At 36.0% G+C, this 17751-nt stretch overlaps 1 protein-coding gene and 1 long non-coding RNA gene across 4 annotated transcripts in view; one reads left to right on the plus strand and one right to left on the minus strand.

Annotated features, from left to right (window-relative positions):
- Window positions 1–17751, plus strand: part of LOC309509977 — a 961882-nt gene that overhangs the window by 611563 nt on the left and 332568 nt on the right. The gene's annotated exons all lie outside the window — the stretch shown is intronic.
- dpp6a (dipeptidyl-peptidase 6a) overlaps window positions 1–17751 on the minus strand; it is a 447069-nt gene that overhangs the window by 32484 nt on the left and 396834 nt on the right. For all 3 annotated transcript variants that reach the window (XM_082184974.1, XM_082184975.1, XM_082184973.1), the window contains one exon: window positions 15369–15489. In XM_082184974.1, coding sequence (XP_082041100.1) covers window positions 15369–15489 — 121 coding nt within the window. The remainder of the gene's footprint in view (window positions 1–15368; window positions 15490–17751) is intronic.

Raw genomic sequence — 17751 nt, forward strand, 5'->3', positions numbered from 1 at the left:
TGGTTTTATTTTTAGATCCATTTTTGTTTTCAAATTTGTTATGAATTAATTAATTAGTATATGAATGTAATTTACACTACTGATAAAAAGATTGTGGTCAGTAAGTTTTTGTTTTGTTTTTTCTCCAGAAATGTATACTTTTATTAATCAAGGATACATTAAATGTGACAATAACATTTTACATGGTTACAAAAGGTTTTTATTTCAAATAAATGCTGTTATTTTGAACTTTCTATTCATCAAAGACTATATACAGGGATGCAAACACATGTATGGTCAAAAAAGAGAGAGGTTATCGAAGCCCTCGCCCCGTGGCAAATATCCAGATACTTACATAATTGTGATGAATTTAATCCTTTGTAAGTTATCATTTTGCAGTGTAAGATTACCGTTAACACCTTTAAATATTACATAAATGTATTATGTATTTTTATTAAACTCAGTGAGTATATAAATCAGCAGCAAAAAGTAATTCTTGAAAAAATATGCACAGTAATTTTATCAAATCTAAACATGTTAATAAAAACAAATTACTATTAGTAGGCCTACTCTTATAAAATTCAATCAGGCAATCATACATTTCACAATTTTATATTTATATATGAATGTCAAGAATTCAGAAGTGTAGGCTGTATATAAATAATATAAAATTAAATTATGCTTATTTTAAATGTATTGTGCAGGCTAGGTATAAAAAATTACTTTTTTGCTGCTGATTTATATACTCACTGAGTTTAATAAAAATATATGCTTTTAATAATCTTTCAGTGCGCAAAACCATGATAATATGAAACGCTTCGTATGCGCATCGCGCGTGCAGAATGATGTGCTCAAAGCAACATGGAGTCAAGTGCGCATTTAAAACTTAAGTTCACGGCACAAAGCGAAGAAATGTCGAGCGCACAAATCCTAGTGTACGTTATATCTGTCCAACAGTTTATTGATCATTTGTTTCTTCACAGTTTTAAATTACAGTTATTGTGCGTTTGATGCCGATTTATAGTCCTTGTGATGTGTGTGATCTAACAGGCACACGGTAGCGAGTCGTTTAAAAACAGCAACAAACGTAAAATACAAATACACAAAATAAAGTTATTTTATGCAAATCCAAAGCCTTTTATCTACAGATCAAGCATTATAATGTGAATATATCATATTGGAGAGAGTTTTACCGTGCATCCTGCAGTAACCGGAAGAGGCGCGCGCCCTGTTTGAATACTGAATGGAGAATGATTGACAGCCGCAGAGGAGGGAAAACGAGTTTCCGTAAACTTGAATTTAATGATGTAAATATACTTCTGTACCTCACATTAAGCTATGGAATGGCTTCAGATGACTTTGTGAAATTATAATCAGACCCTCTCTGACCCAAGTCACCCAAACTGACGTGAAAAAAGCGCGAGGCGCCGAAAACCGCGCTGTTTGCATCCCTGTATATAATAGTTTCCACAAAAATATTAAGCACAACTGTTTTCAATATTGATAATAATCAGAAATGTTTCTTGAGCAGGAAATCATCATATTAGAATGATTTCTGAAGGATCATGTGACACTGAAGACTGTGGTAATGATGCTGAAAATCCAGCTTTGATCACAGGAATAAATGACATTTTAAATTATATTAAATTAGAAAACAGTTATTTTGAATTGTAATATTTCACAGCATGCTGTTTTTACTGTATTTTTGATCAAATAAACACAGCCTTGGTAAGCATAAGAAAATGCTATTGAAAACATTCATATCAAATAATGTTTATTAATAATACTGCCACATATAAGTTCTGTGTTCCCTCCTTCATTTTGTTCTTGGCTCTCTCCTGTGACCTAGTTTTCCTCAGTCTGTTTATTTAGTCATTACATTCAACTGTGTCCAATTAATTATCTCATCAGCTCCCTCTTTTGTTCTAGTCTTTATTCTCCCTGTTTCTTTCAGTTGGTGTCCGTTCTCGTCAATGTTAAAGTGTGTAGTCTGCTTCCCTCTGCTTCTGAGTTCTCCTGTTGTATATATTTGGATTGAAGACTATTTTATTTTAATCTTGAATATTCAATGTTTTCTAGGTTTTGGGTTTTGATGTAAATCATTTATTTTTTTACAAATTCATGTCCAATTATACAGTGTACAAATCTAAAAGGCTACATTTTTAAGTTGTTAGAGGAACATAACTCTTTATACAGTATACTTGATATAGTACAACTTGATAAGTTGTATTTCCAAACTACTTTCATTTGTATCAGATATTTGGAAATATGATTTGTTTTAATATAACATACTGTCATTTTTTTTTTTATATTATATACTATAAGTTTGAGTCTCATCTTCTCATTTCATCTGTGTACTTTAATGTTGGCTCGTTCCAAAACCGTAAATGTTGCCTTTTCAGTTAAAGGTGAACTAAGTAACTTTTTTTACCTTAACTGAACAGCTTCGGAGTCATTGGAATGGTTATATTACTTATTTCGGGTTGAATGGTGGTCGTTTCGCACCCCCCTGGTGCCCGTGAGCGGAAAATACGCACTTGCAACTTTGAGCCGGCGGGCCGCCGGCCGCTGCGTCAGGAAGTCTCGCGTGATATCAGGTCTCGCGATGTAAACAATTGCTTTACGGCCAAAAGAAATCTGCTAAAATGCTGTCATTATTGCGCTCCCTCACGCTGTCCGAACCCGAATGAAGAAGACGTTTTAAAGAACGTCCCATCTGCTTTGATGTCGTTGATCTATAGCCTCTGGTGTCTGAGAATCAACAACGAGTTTTTACGACAGTGTTGTCAAATATCTATTCCGAAGCTGTGGGGGGAGCTCTAGAGAGAAACCTGCGAGCAAAAAGCGAGAATACAGCGAAGAAGTCCCGAAGCTACTGAGTGCTGCTTTAAAATGGATGCTTCCATTTGGTTGGCCTTTGAACTTAGTATAGATTTATCCTTTACTGCCAATGACAGCTTTAAAAACTGAAGCTTGAACAATTTGATTCACATTTTTGGGTGAACTAGCCCTTTATTGCCAATGAGGACAAGTTTTTAATAACACATTTGAATGCCTAGAGCATGATGTGGATGTTTCTAGAGGAAGTGCTTGTGAGTATCATGGGAACTTTGCAATGAATCTGATCATTAAAGAGATGCTGACCCATGGAAGAACCAAAGCAAGCCTGCCGCAGACATCTCTGTACAAAAGAGCAAAAACCGCTCTCATTAGACATAAGGTGTCAGAAACTCTGCAAACACATCTCTCTCTCTCATTTCTGTTTTCTGTGTGTATCTCTGTGCCCTTTATTATGCCAAACACACACTCACACTCTCAGTAGTGAGCCAGGAAGCTTGTTGGGCTGTTGATTGCTCACACAGGGAGGTTTAATAGCAGAGCTGAATGACAGATGAAACACGAGTGTGTGTTTTGAGAGCTGGAGGACAGTGAAGTCGCGTCCAGCACACACACAGTCCTCTTACACTTGTCCTTTAATCAGAGGACACAGCTGTAGGTGAATGAGCTGCAACTTTACTGTTCAGACTGAGCATTTCCATCATCTTTTCTTCATTCTAAAAACCAACAAAACATTTGACGTGCCCTTGTGTACAGGCTATTCCAAATAGGGCAAAAAGCTAAGCAGCGTTACACATATAATTCATGGAAAGGCAATCCCACAATGCATCGTGAAACATTTTCATCTCAACTTTTACTTTATTTCTCGTAATTCAGACTTTTTACTCAGAATCACAAGTTTACGTATAACACACAATTCTAAGTTTATTTCTTGCAATTTTGAGTTAACATCTCACAATTCTGACTATTTTTCTCAAAATGCAATTTTTTTATCTTGCAGTTCAGACCTTCCCAGAATTGATTAAACTTATTTATTACATTTATTAAGTTTATTAAACACACAGATGTGATTTCTTTTTTTTCTTTTTATTATGAGTTTATATCTTGCGATTTTTTCCCTTGCAATTTCAAGCTTATAACTTGCAACTTTGAGAAAACATCTCACAATTCTGATTAATTTTCTCAAAATTGGGAAACAATTACCTTTTATTTATTTTTTTATTTTTTATTCTGTGGCAGAAACAGGTTTCCATACAAAAAGTAATTGGTTAGTTTTGGTTATTTGGTTATATTTGTTAAAAGTATCAAACTATTAGCATGCTAACATCAGGCGTGTGAGCTGTCTCTTATGATGTCCAAATTTGTTTAGAACATTGCTTTATGTCTATCACATCAGAAGTTTTGCTACAAATAAAAAAAGAAAAAAAAGAAAAAAAAAGAAGAAGATCAATGCATTCAATGCATCCTTTGTCCTGAAAAACAACTGGGCCTACATGGTGTAATTTGTTCAAAGACAAAAATGTAACGATTTTTTCATCAATCACTAAGCTTTTTCTCTTTGGGTGTGAATATTCCTCAGGAAGATGTGTGTGTGTAGACAATAAACAAGGAAGCAGCTGACTAGGTTTTAAAGCTGCTGCCTGTTTACCACGGACATACACGTTAGTTGTGTGTGAGTTGTCACATTTTCTAGCCTAAATATCCTCAGGCAATCTACAAATTGAGAACATGTATTAGAACATGTCCTCTTTAGAGTCATCTTCAGCCATCTCCTGCTTCACATTCAACACATCATACATCATACTTCACTTCATACTGCACCAATGAGAGATCAATCGAAATTTGTCCACTGTTCACATTCCACACGTCTTTCTATGTCTGTAAGTTTCTCATTTAAATTCAAATAAGGCCTAACAAACATGACTTTAGCAATGTTCATCACCTTCACTGGATTCATCAGGATAATAACATGCTCCTAACAAACCATTAGCAACTTAATTAGCTGGAGTTCATTGAGAAGATAATCCAATGAGGATGAAGGTCTGTAGAGGTCTTATCAGCTCCACTAGCACAAGCTAGCACAATCACTCAACTAAAGCCATTTGTCTTTACGAACACTAGGCTACTGCATGTTATTGCACCAGTGGTGTTCTTAACGACTTACACTACATAACAACTTGCATCCTGCCCAACATGGATGTATAATCGAAACTAGAGGTTAGGTTGTCTAACAATTAAAGGGATAGTTTTTCTATTCATTTTGTCATTAGACATTGCCATTAATTACTCACTTTCATTCATCTTTGGAACACAAATAAAGATCTTCTTGATGAAGACAACTACACAACTGACACATTGACGCTTCAAAAAGCTCAAAAACAGATTGTAAAACTAACCCATATGAATAGAGTAGTTTAGTTTGCTGAACAAAGTTTATATGAGAACAAAAGCCTAAATTCAATCTGTTCATCATATAAAGTGAAAAGGGGCCCTATCTTGCACCCAGCGCAATTGACTTTGTACACCGACGCATGTATCATTCCTATTTTGCACCCGACGAACAGCGGACTTTTCCCTCCACAGACGCACGTCGGTAAATTAGGGAATGAACTTGCGCTCCCGGGGGCGGTGCAGCGAAAAGAGGAGGCGTGTTCCGGCGCAAACGTTCCCTGGTGCTATTTTGCAGTTTCAGAAAACAATTCCGCCACAGACCAGGAAAAACCTAGTCAAAAGTCAGTGGCGCGTTTTCATATGCTATTTTAAGGGCGCATGCTTGGCCATAATGTAGCGTGTGCACAACGCGCATACACTTTGCTTCTCTCATCTATACACAGACACAACAGTTGCAAATTTTGCAAACCATACATGATACAAGGAAAAATATTCCACTTTTTCATCAAAAAGATCTTTTGTTCGGAAGAGGAACGAAAGTCTTAAAGCTTTGGAACGACATGAGGGTGAGTAATTAATGACAGAATTTTCATTTTTGGATGAACTAACCCTTTAATTTACCAATCACTGTAAAAGGAAGCATTTTATGGTTTATGGCAGTTATGTTTGGTTTTGGGTCATGCCCACCTGACACCAATCAGATGTGTTTCTCAGGGAACCCTCAAAAAAACAAAAAAACAAACAAAAAAAACATAACAAAACAAAATGGCCATTCCTGTTAGTACCTCAAACCAGTGATATTTTAGTATTATTTATATATTATTATAATAATATTTTGAATTAGTTGTTATTTTTATATTTTCAGATTTCTTTTTTGTTATGAGATTTGTGTCATTTTAAATGTTTTTTGATTTGAATATTTCTATTTTATTTTATAAGCTTTCTTTCAATTAACAACTTTTTTTGTATAGTTTTATTTAAATTTAACAATAAAAGCAGTCAAAAAGTTGAGAATGGTATAAGTCGGCATGGAACAGAAGTTGCGATATATATATATATATCTTTTTAATTGTGATCTATATCCAACTAATGTAGAGAGGGTGATATTGTTCATCAGGAATTGTTTGGATGGTTTGCTATTGGTTGATCTCATGTGAGTGACAGGTTGTCCCGCCCTCGCGCCAATAAACACATCAGAGAAGAGAAGAGATATAAAGTTTATGACGCCATTAAATATATGTGACGGCTAAATCAATAAATTCTGCAATATTCCATAATTCCATTATGGATTGAATTACTCAATAAAAAAAGATGTCTATAAACCAAACAGATATAATAAACAGAAATAAACAGGACATTTGTTTTGCTATTATTTTTTGTAGAGCTCCAGCTGTGTCACATGCTGCGCTTCTCGTCCAGTGTGCGACCCCCTTTACAGTCAGTGTGAACCAGGTGACTAGCCAACCATCACGACCCATCCCGAGAGCCAAACTCATCCTCAGTTTTATCTCAAGAACAGCATCATTAACACTTCTGTGAGGAAAACTGATAGAGCATCAGAGAGGTGTTGCGTCTCCGAGTCGCACATCGGAGGATATTGTCAGAGCGCTGATCATTTCTGTGGACTGCTAAAATATCTGTGATTATACTCTCTTGTGATATAGTGCTAAAACACATCGGCCTCATTAGCAGCTAATCTGAAGGACTTTTACACTTTTAGACAGTGCGCTCTGTTTTCAGCAGTGTATTAAATCAAAGTTGCAATACTACTAACCTTGACTACATTATTTCAGAAGCGTGTTTTCAAAATAATGCACATTTTCAAGTAACATGCTACTTTTTATGAATGTGGCTGTTTATCTTATCAAATCTCTAAAATTTAGGTTGTTTTATAGTCTTATTACTGTACTTTTTTTACTGTAAGTTTTTGAAAAAGCATTAAAGTAGGTTTCACCTAAAATATTATAAATTACATATTTTATAATACAATTTTACATATTTTATACATGTTTTCAGGACTTTTTGATGAGTAGAAGTTCATGTTTATCTGAAATAGAAATTAGTTGTAACATTATAAATGCATTTACTGTCTCGTTTGGCCACTTTAAGGTGTCATTGCTAAATAAAAGTGTTCATTTCCTTTTGAAAAAGAAAAAAGAAAGCATACCCTAAATATTTGAACAGAAGTGTATATTTAAAAAGATAAGATCCCTTAAATCAGGGTTCCTCAAACTCGGTCCTGGAGGGCCACTGTCTTGCAGTTTAGCTCCAATCCTGATCAAACACACCTGAGCAAGCTAATCAATGTCTTCAGGATCACTAGAAACTCACAGCTAGGTGTGTTTGATCAGGGTTGGAGCTAAACTGTGCAAGACAGTGGCCCTCCAGGACCGAGTTTGAGAAACCCTGCCTTAAATAGACTGAATTGAATTAAGTTAGTTGCTTCTTGAACTGTAGCAAACTACTGTTTGTAAACTGGTTAATGACTTTTCTGGTGCAAGTGAATGAAAGCATTGCATATAAGGAGCATGTATATTTCCAGCAGAACAAACAGGACAGGAAAATACTATTCAGAAAAGGGGTGTATATGAAACACTGCAACTCATGGAAAGAGAAATGACAGTTTCCTTCCTCTTTCAAACAATCTCTTCTCACTTCAACAGGGGGCAGTAGAGAGCCTTAGTAAGAGATTGCAGTCTAAAACACAGTAATGACACTTCAGGATATGACTGCACACAAACTGCACACACACTTTAATCAGATTAATGATCTGGGGATGGCAGGGAACATGGGTAACTGATGAAACTAGTTATCAGAAAAACAAGAAGCAGCATATCATAGTGTGTCCTCAAAACCAGCCCCTGAGATTACTGAATAATGGGACACAAGTCAGATGACAAAAGAGACATGATCTAATGTACATTAAACTTGAATAAAAATCACTTTATAAGCATCGCAGACTGTTCCAGCAAACCACATGGTTATTATATATATATATATATATATATATATATATATATATATATATATATATATATATATATATATATATATATATATATATATATATAAACCACATTCTAGGGTTAACACACATGTCCACTGCCACAGAGTGAGCGGTATTTTCAATTATTTCTCTATGGAAGCTGAATGGCAGGCTTGTATGAGGGATTGTGGGATTGTCAGTAGTGCAGAGCAAGTAGTGAGAGCATCAAAATGTCGGAAACTGCTGAACTTCATGCAAAAGAAAGGCAGAAAGTGCTGGGCTGAAGCATATCGCAGTGAGGTGTAGGGAGGTCTGTCATAAGCGTTTCACAATCTGTCAGCACTCGGCAGTGCAGGAGGTTCTGCCAGATTTAGTGCTTAAAAATCACATCATTAGGGAAAGTGGCCATAATAAACCCACATAAATCCTACGTTTTTCATGTTTCTGACAAATATCTGAAAACTTCTTCAATAAGGTAAATATTAAATGAAGGTTGAACCATCGAAACATTCCATTACGTTAAGAAAGGTTCATTGTGTTCTTAGCTTACTGGGATTATTAGGGACAACATGTTGACATTGAACCAGTTCCTTCAAAGCCCACTTGAGAAAAAAATATAACTACTGGATTATAAATACAAACAGAAGATTACATTTGTTTTCATTGTCTGTGGATGGCAACAGTTTTTATACATTTTCAATGTCATGAACTAGCTGCAGATACTTACGAAATCCATCCTTTCAAATACAGAACATTAGTTTAAAATAACAAGAAAAACATAATGTTGTCATGATTCCCCTGTGTTTTATGTTTTAGCACTTTTATGTTATTCTTTTGTCTTGCAGTGCCTGTGTTCTCCTTCTGTGGTTTATTTAGGGATGGTCCTATTATTGGGAGATTGGGTCTCTGGCCCTACCATTGGAGAAAGCATAACAGCTAACTTTGGATCATATGTGACTTGATAACCAATCACATTAAAGCCTAGATGTCATTGCATTTCATTCAGAGTTGTGCGACAGTCAATCCCTGTTTGCGGATACCATAGAAATGAATGAGAAGTGGCGTAAACTGAATCATACCCGTCGCGCAATTGTCCATGACTTCTCTTATCGAAAATGAAAGTTTAAGAGCAAACATATTGAAGATTAGCGAACAGGCTGTCGATTCATTAAATGATAAACCGTTTTCACACAAAAGGAGTTTATTCAGTATAGTGAAGCCTCTCCTCCATTGACATCCATTTAAAAAAAGGCCTCTGGTCTCCTTCCCTGCATACCACAGTGTTAGCATGCGTTTCGCTTTTATTTTTTTGCTAACCTTAGCAGGCTTGCCTTCAAGTGGCTTTGGTTTGCTCCTGTTGGGGTGCGTCTCAATCAGCTCCCTAGTTCAGTAGTCAGGGCACTGATCAGGGAGTTGGCCATTTTAAGTGCAGCGCATCGCTTCTGGCTTGTACGTCAGAAAGTAGGCTCACTATTGGCCAGAATCACACGCATCACACACATGACCAGCGTCAGCCAATAGTGAGTTATTTTGTAAAAAAAAATGTGCGCACAAAAAGTATTCTTGTTGCTTGATAAACTTAAGGTTGAGCCACTGTAGTCACTTGGACTATTTTAACAATGTCTTTACTAATTTTTCTGGGATGGCAGGTATCGATTATTAATTTATTATTCATAAAAATTAATAATAAAATTCATTTATTATTGAATTTTCCAGAATTTTTGTGTGAACTAACCCTTTAAAGGCCCACTGAAGTGCCTTGAAATGCTCTCCTTTTTTAAAATAGCCAATAGCGTTTCGTTTATTTTGTGATTAACGGCCAGAGCCGTTGAGCTCGGTAAAGCCACATTTGACAGCCTTCTAATAGATTCCCCTTTCAGATTTAATATGAAACTGTTACTAAAGCAAAACAGTGAACATTACCATCCTGAGGATGTGTAGTTTCAAAAGTGATCAATTTATGTTGCTGCATGGCATTGGTGTTATCTCTTCTTCTCATCAGTGCTGTTTCTAATACCGAGTCTAACTCATCCTGATCTCCTCCATATTGCTTTAAAAGATAGCACTCTGCACAAAATTTAAATGGATCTGATACATTTTCTGGTATGTGTGATATGTGCATATGATCAGCTCAGTGCTATAGTGTTTCTGGACTGGTTCGCGTGACACTAACGCAAAACCACACATCATTCGCCCGAAAATGCATATTTACAGTGCCTGAATTGTTCCCTATCCCCTATATAGTGCACTATGTGCCATTCACCATATAGAAATGGTGCAATGCTGCAGCTTCAGCGTCTATTTATAATGTAAGGGGCGGGACGCTTCAGATTCTAGAGGGCAATTGATTGGATAGAAAATCTGATGAGAAGCTGAAGTGCAGAGTGATGTCATCAAAATCACTGATCCATATTGGCGGAAGTGAGAGACTGTAAGAAATTGAACGCTTATATCTTCTAAATGCGTATTTTGTCATTGTTTTGGAGCACACAAGCTTATAGACTATTATGGGGACTTAGTACACAGTACTTAAAGGCACTTAATATAAAGTGGGACCACCACATTTTTATCCCAAACAAAGAACTAAACATTTGAATAGGCTCATCTCCAAAAAAGTGGCAACAATCTGCATTTAAAGTAAATTATTTTATCATGTTTTCTACCTTTTTTGTATTTCAAAACAAAATAAGAAACAGGTTAATTTACACTTTAATTGTTTCTATGAAGTCTTCACTACTGCAGGTTCGGCAAAAAAGAGTAGCAGTTACAAAGGGGACCCTTCTGAATCATGAAATGGCAAACGGGATGTCTTATGATCTTGCGAACATGCAGAAGCAAATGCACGAAGTGTGCCTTATATGAGTTTCTTGCAGGGTTCATTTCATGATCTTCATTAGAGCAGACGTGGTCTGCCACAGCTAGAACTATACATGCGGTTCACTGATTATTCAGGGGTAATTAAAACTCAGCAATGATTATGCAGACTGATTGAGGTAATTAATATCCTCTCGGCAAAGTGATGAACTACTCTAAGAAAGCATACTTAGTCACAACAATGCAACAATCTACATTCTTGATCTCCAAATTACAGAGAGGAGATTGTGTAGGGTGAGGTTGATTAGAACACTTTCCTCATAATAACTTTCAGCCACTTTCAAATCACATTAAGTAGATGAACACTGTGGATCGTTCAACTTTAATGCAAATCCATACAGCTGGAGGAATTAAAATGCTCTTGCAATGATGGATATTGGTTGTTTTAGTCTTTTTGGGTTGGCATGGGTAATCTGAATTAACATACATTAACCTTTCCCTAAGCACATCAGGGAACTCTGTATCCAGAAGGGTCCAGCAGCCATAAACTCCATCGCCAATGAATGCACAGCCACCTGTTCTCCTCCACACGCAGAACAGACTCCGGATTTGTATTCAACAGCCTCAGACTGCACCAAAGCTTGACGATTCATTTATCATTCAGAGGATCTGCGGATGAACTGAACTGCACACAAACAGTGACTGACCATAAACCCATGGACAGGAAGTCAAGGACAGTTCAGAGTTTCAAATCCACTGTATTTATGTATCACGGTTTTATACTGTAGTACACAATGCATAGTTGGCTAGTGCATATAGGGCAATAGCACAATAGCGCTGAATGTCTGTTTCACAGTGAATATAGGAGTTTGAGTACGAGTATGTCTTCGCCTATCCATGTTTACCATCTTTTTCTTTCTCACATACAATTGCTCATGTTGTTTTTACTCTTGACTATAGCCATTTTAGGTGTTTTTGCAGCTGTTTTTGAAATTTTACAGAATTCAAACTGTGGAATTACAGTAGATTGCTGGTGTCTGTTGCCAGTATTTTTCCGTTATTTTATAGTTTTTTTTTTTTTTTACAGAGTTCAAGTAGTGTGTAATATAGCTGTTTGTGAATTTAAAAGGTCTTCCAAGTTTCAAAGATCGAACTGAACTGCCTGAAAAGTTGTCAGTAATTCCAATCTTGCTTCCTGCACAAATCTACAAAGACTTGAAATAAATATATATGCATAATGCTCACCTATGGTCTTCACTGGCTGCCCACGATTAATGTCAGATTTTATTCGCCCTTAAACACTGTAGTTGTATCTGAAGATTTTAAGTTGTCGACATGCAATGCAAAAGAAAATCCACTTTACATGTACTTCCTAAGATGAGGACTCAAATTGGTACGGTAAAACTGAAGGCATCGTTACTGTTCGTATCACTGTGTACAGAAGTGCTTATGAAGCCTTCGGAGCTGAAATTCAGCAATGGTAATGGGTGCTTCGTTTCCATCAAGCGCTGTAAGTGGTAGACCAATCACAACGAACTAGGCCATCTGACCAATCAGAGCAGAGTAGGCTCACTGAAAGGAGTGATTTATAGAGACTCAATCCTTTATCAAAGCATTTAAGACACTGTGAGAAAAGCGGTGATGCTGCAATATATATTATGTGGAAATGTAAGTGTTTGCTTGACCTTGGATGCATGTCAATCTGTTGTAGGAGACCTTCAAAACAAAATAATGGGCACTTTAAGATTAGAAAAAATATATATTTGATAGGTGAAATTACCATGGTTACCAAACAGACAGGATAGGATTCAGAGTGTTTTTTTTTATTATTTTTTTTATTTGACTGGACAGTGTTCTGTCTCACTCTAAGATTCCTGCGATAACGCTCCATCCCAAGCATTAAACACTTTTTCATAGCCAAAAATGCAATAGCATGTCAGCGGTGGAATTGCACAATATAATCAGAAAGAAATAATGTGGATAATGTGAATGCTAATTCTAAGAGAAAAAGAGGTGTGCTTAATTGTAGTGAATGGGCACTTGTAGTGTAATTCACATTTTGAAAATATATAAAAACTGTACTTGCAGTTAATATAATATTAATGAAATAAAAGTCAAATTTAGTGTACTTAAAGAGAGTACACGTTCATGTTTCTTAACACTTTAAAAATTGCACTTTGTTATAATGTCAAATTTTTTTAAAGTACTTTTTAAACCATTATATTTGTATAATCTTTTATCAGACTTTGAATAAATACACTTATTTTAATGTGTTGACTGACATATGAAAGCACATGTAAATTTAAATTTTAACTGAAGTTTTATTTGATTGTGATTTTATTTTTTTGTGTTAATGCAAATTAAAGTTAATATATTTTAAATGTTTTAAACTTCATCATTACAAATGTTCAATTACAAACATATTTAAAAAACATTACATACAAGTTTCACTATAAATAAAAGTATATTTTAATTTACCATAAATGCTTGTCAGTATATTCAGCAGTACACTTTAACCATATTTCAAAAACAATACAAGTAATTATGAAATTACATATAAAGAGACCTACTTAAAGGGATAGTTCACCCAAAAATGTATATTCTGTCATCATTTACCCTCATGTCATTCAAAACCTTTAAGAAATGGAGATTTTAATGGAACCTGAGTCGTTTATGTGGCACTAAGTACTTTTCCACATCAAAGACGTTTTTTTGTAAATCTGAACATTGGTGTATTTTAGAGTATGCACACTCTAAGTTCAATTCTATGCATATGCACGTTTTATAAATAAGTTCCATGGTAACCAAAACTTAAAAGATCTAAAAAGGTTCTAAAAGCGTCCTAAAACTAAACCATATGAATGGAGTGATTTAATCCAAGTCTTGCGAAGAGATTCAATCACTTTATATGATGAACAGATTTAATTTAGGCTTTTAAAAAAAATATTTTTTAAATGACATGAGTAAATGATGAAAAAAATATTAAGTGTACTTCTTTTTTCACAAGGGATGTTGGTCGAATCAAAAATTTGAGTCTCCTTTTCTGTACTGTATGTAATAAATGAGTTATATGAAACATTATGTAATGATAATATATCACTGTGGGTCCTCGGCCCGGCGAACTGGAGCCTGTTGCGAACTGGCCGCGTGTATCTACAGATTTGAGAAATGAGCAGTGATGTCCTAGTACTCTCATCTGTCCTTTTTGGAGACATAATGAAAATGAAACCGTTCTTGTGCACAGATTTATATATTTAGATCTAAAGAGCAATATAGTTCAACGTTATTACATTGTTCAACTAGATTGTCATAGACAGCGACAGCTTTTCTCCGCCCCCGCTCCCTGGCTCCTTTCGAGTTTTTAGGGCCGGAGTTGAACCAGTCTTTCCGACCTGGAATCCCCTTTTCTGCAGTAGTAAAGCGTGGAACGGTTCGAGAAGGGACACCGTCCAGGAACCCGCACTGGAACTTTGTCTGTGGAAAATGGGTACCTGTAGGCTGTTTAGGGTTGCCAAGCTACTTGGCACATTAATGTAGAATTCAAATGACGTCACAGGTGTGTGATTATTGGTTTTTTAAAAATGGCTTAAAATATGAATCATCCAATCAGGAAGACGCATGTTCTGCAAAATCAATATGTAAAAACTAAAGAATGCAAATATTGTAGATGAATAGATGAATCATCTTATTAGATGATAATAAGGATAAATCATACATACTGTGAACCGAAGCAGAGAAAATGAGATCAGGAGCAACAGAAATAGGCCAGGATGAGACTCTGCTCTCTTTAATATATTCAACCCTTTCAATAAATAATAAGTGTCAATTTCGAGACCTTCAACACCTCATAAACTCATGGCAAGGGTCAGTCGCTGCAATATGAGCTCAGATTAAAGTTTAAATGGGAGACTCACATCACACAGGGTGAAAATCCACAACCACAGAGTCCTGTCAAAGGTAGCAGTGCATTCTGGGAGATTCTAGGCTATTGATTGTTGTTCTTTTGATTCTTTGACAATGCACAAAAAAACCATCTTTCACCGTTGAAGGGCGCGAGAGGACCAGGCAACATTTTAAGTTGTTGTTTTATTATGTTTTATATAGCAGTCGGCAGAAAGGCCACTGCTGCTCGTCTCTTTTTGTTGTTTCTATTTATTTTGTGATTAAACTTTATGTTGACCGTTTTCTGGTTCCTGCCTCCTTCTTCCCTGAACTTGAATTTTGGTTCAATACTCTTTAAAGATGCAAAGAGGCTAAGTTCACCTTGGTTGTCAAGCCTCCTGACAAAGCCTCATCTAGAAAATCATGTTTAGTTTTTTGCAAGGCATAAAAACAAATGTACATGTTTTATCTTTCATACCTTCATAGAGCCAGTCGCTTAGGCCATTGAAAATCACACCCTCTTTCCCAGTAGAAACAAGACGGATGGATCTGTTCTCCACAGTGGCCCGGTAGTAGATGTTATTCTCAAATATAAAAATCTAGAGAAATGGACAGAAACACAAACACATTGCAATCAAAATTTGATGGATAGGCCAGGAGGGCTTTACTGGTGATGACATTTACTGTGTGCATGGAGAACTTTAAAGGGGTTACAGTTTTTATTATTACAACCCCCCAGAAACAATCTTTTTTTTTTGCTCACAAACAGGCTGCAGGTTTGCTGTTGTGTCAAATATAGTTGTTAACTGCAAATTCAGTGTCTTTATTATTACTACTTTTAAGTGTGCCACTCAATCTGTTTAGTTCAGACTAAAATAATCAGGAATCCTGTTAAAAATCTTGTTCTAACATCAGGATTCTTCGCAAGGATCCACAGGACAACAGCTTTGGTCAACCTTTGCAAATTTAAATGTGAGTACTTCTGCTTTTTGTGACTAATCGTATTTATCTTGCTTTCATCTTGACTTGGCAGGCCAAGTGTTTGATAACCGAACAGGAATTTTTATGTATGTAACAAAGTTTTTGCATTTAAGTCTAAACTCTTTTTGGGACAGGAGATGTTTTCAGTACTGAAAGTTATTGTGTTCATAGTACAGTTTGACTGAGAGCTCATGCAGGCCCTGTCCCAAATGGCACACTTCATATGCACTTTCGGTCTTGCTGCCGCGTACACTTGTCCATGAGCTCGTGAGCACCCCCTTTGTGGATGCACTTTTTCTGAACCCGCACTGAGGCGAGCTTCGCAGCAGACTTGTTCCCGACAGTCGAAGTGGCGTTACGTCACGAAAGTGCGGACTCAGAGGAAGGCCAATTAAGGTGCCATTTGGGACAGGGCCCAGATTCAAAGGTGTCTTTCCATGTAACTTACAGGCTTTTACACAAACTGTAATTTTTCTTTGGGATTGAGTGTCAGTATCCAAGCTAAGATCATCTCGAGCATTCAGAAGAGTCACCTGATGGCTTCATTTATGAAACAACCTCCACAGCACCATCTTTAAAATAACCTCTGCACTCGGAAATGAAAAGAAACATATTCCATGCTCAAGATAATATAAGAGAAGAGGGTCCTGAGAGAAGATGACAGGACATTTTGACTTTTAAAAGGAAAACCTTCCAGGAGAGAACACTCCTTAAGCAGACCAAATCCAAGAGCCTTCACACATTTAACATTTTGGACCAGCAGCAAGAATGACTAGAATGAATGTAGAGTTTCAAATGTTGACAACATTTGAAAATGATTTAATGTATTTTAACCAAATTAAATTTGATGAAACATCTGATGAAAAAGCTCATTTGGACATATAGCAATAATTTCATTTATTTACAATTTTTTTTTATTTACTTTTTGTTGTATATCTCTTCACATTAAACTACTCAAACAGAAATAGTTTTCCCTGAAAAGGTCAGGTCAATTTGTGTCTCAGACATACTTTGCCTGAATTCAATCTTGCCTGAATCAAACATGTCAGTTTGACAATCTCAGTAGAAATTAAAGAGCAAATTGCCTAATGTTTTTTCATCTAACCCGACAGTCCTCTGAGAAATCTATATCCCCAGATAGGAATGTCTGTGACTGCAGTATTGTATTTTTTTCCCTGCGCTTCTCATTTACTTTGACCTTCATCGAATACTGTAATTAAAGCTAATTTTCTTGTTGTGCTTCCAAGTGCAACTTCATTACATATTTAGATCTTTCCGCTAATGTTATGGCAAAAATATCTGTAAGTGGTTCCATTACTGCAGTCAATTAATTCATGTATTCCTTTAATGATACAAATATATATCATATATAAAGTTTAGTTTATTTCAATGGGTGTCACAGTGCATCAATCACATGTAGTGGTATTTTGGGGTTGCAACTACTAATACACTACAAAGAAAGATTTGAGAGGCTGTTCCACATCACACAAAACCCTAATAAAAGGCATTTATTTTGTATAGAAATCTGACCTGTATGGCCAATTAACAATAACCATAGACATGCAGACTTTTAATGCCCTTTAGCAATGCCTTGCACCTTATTACATTTATTTTAAACAGAGAAAATGGCTGGAGTAAAATTTTGGCACCCGGACCAGGTCAATACTCTTGAATTTATTACACTGTCATCAGTATGTGTGGGTGCTTGTAAACCCACCGTTGGCTGTAGAAATGGATCTATCAAATTTTTACGTGTTGCGAATCCATTTTTGCAAAAATATATACTGTTACAAGCTGACCCAACTCAAATCAATGGAAACAGAGTCCAGTTTGATCATGAACACCTTGATGCTGTTTTTACGTGATGTTTTACTGGGAGT

The sequence above is a fragment of the Leuciscus leuciscus genome (genome assembly GCF_965113295.1).
Source record: "Leuciscus leuciscus genome assembly, chromosome: 11".
NCBI lineage: Eukaryota > Metazoa > Chordata > Actinopteri > Cypriniformes > Leuciscidae > Leuciscus > Leuciscus leuciscus.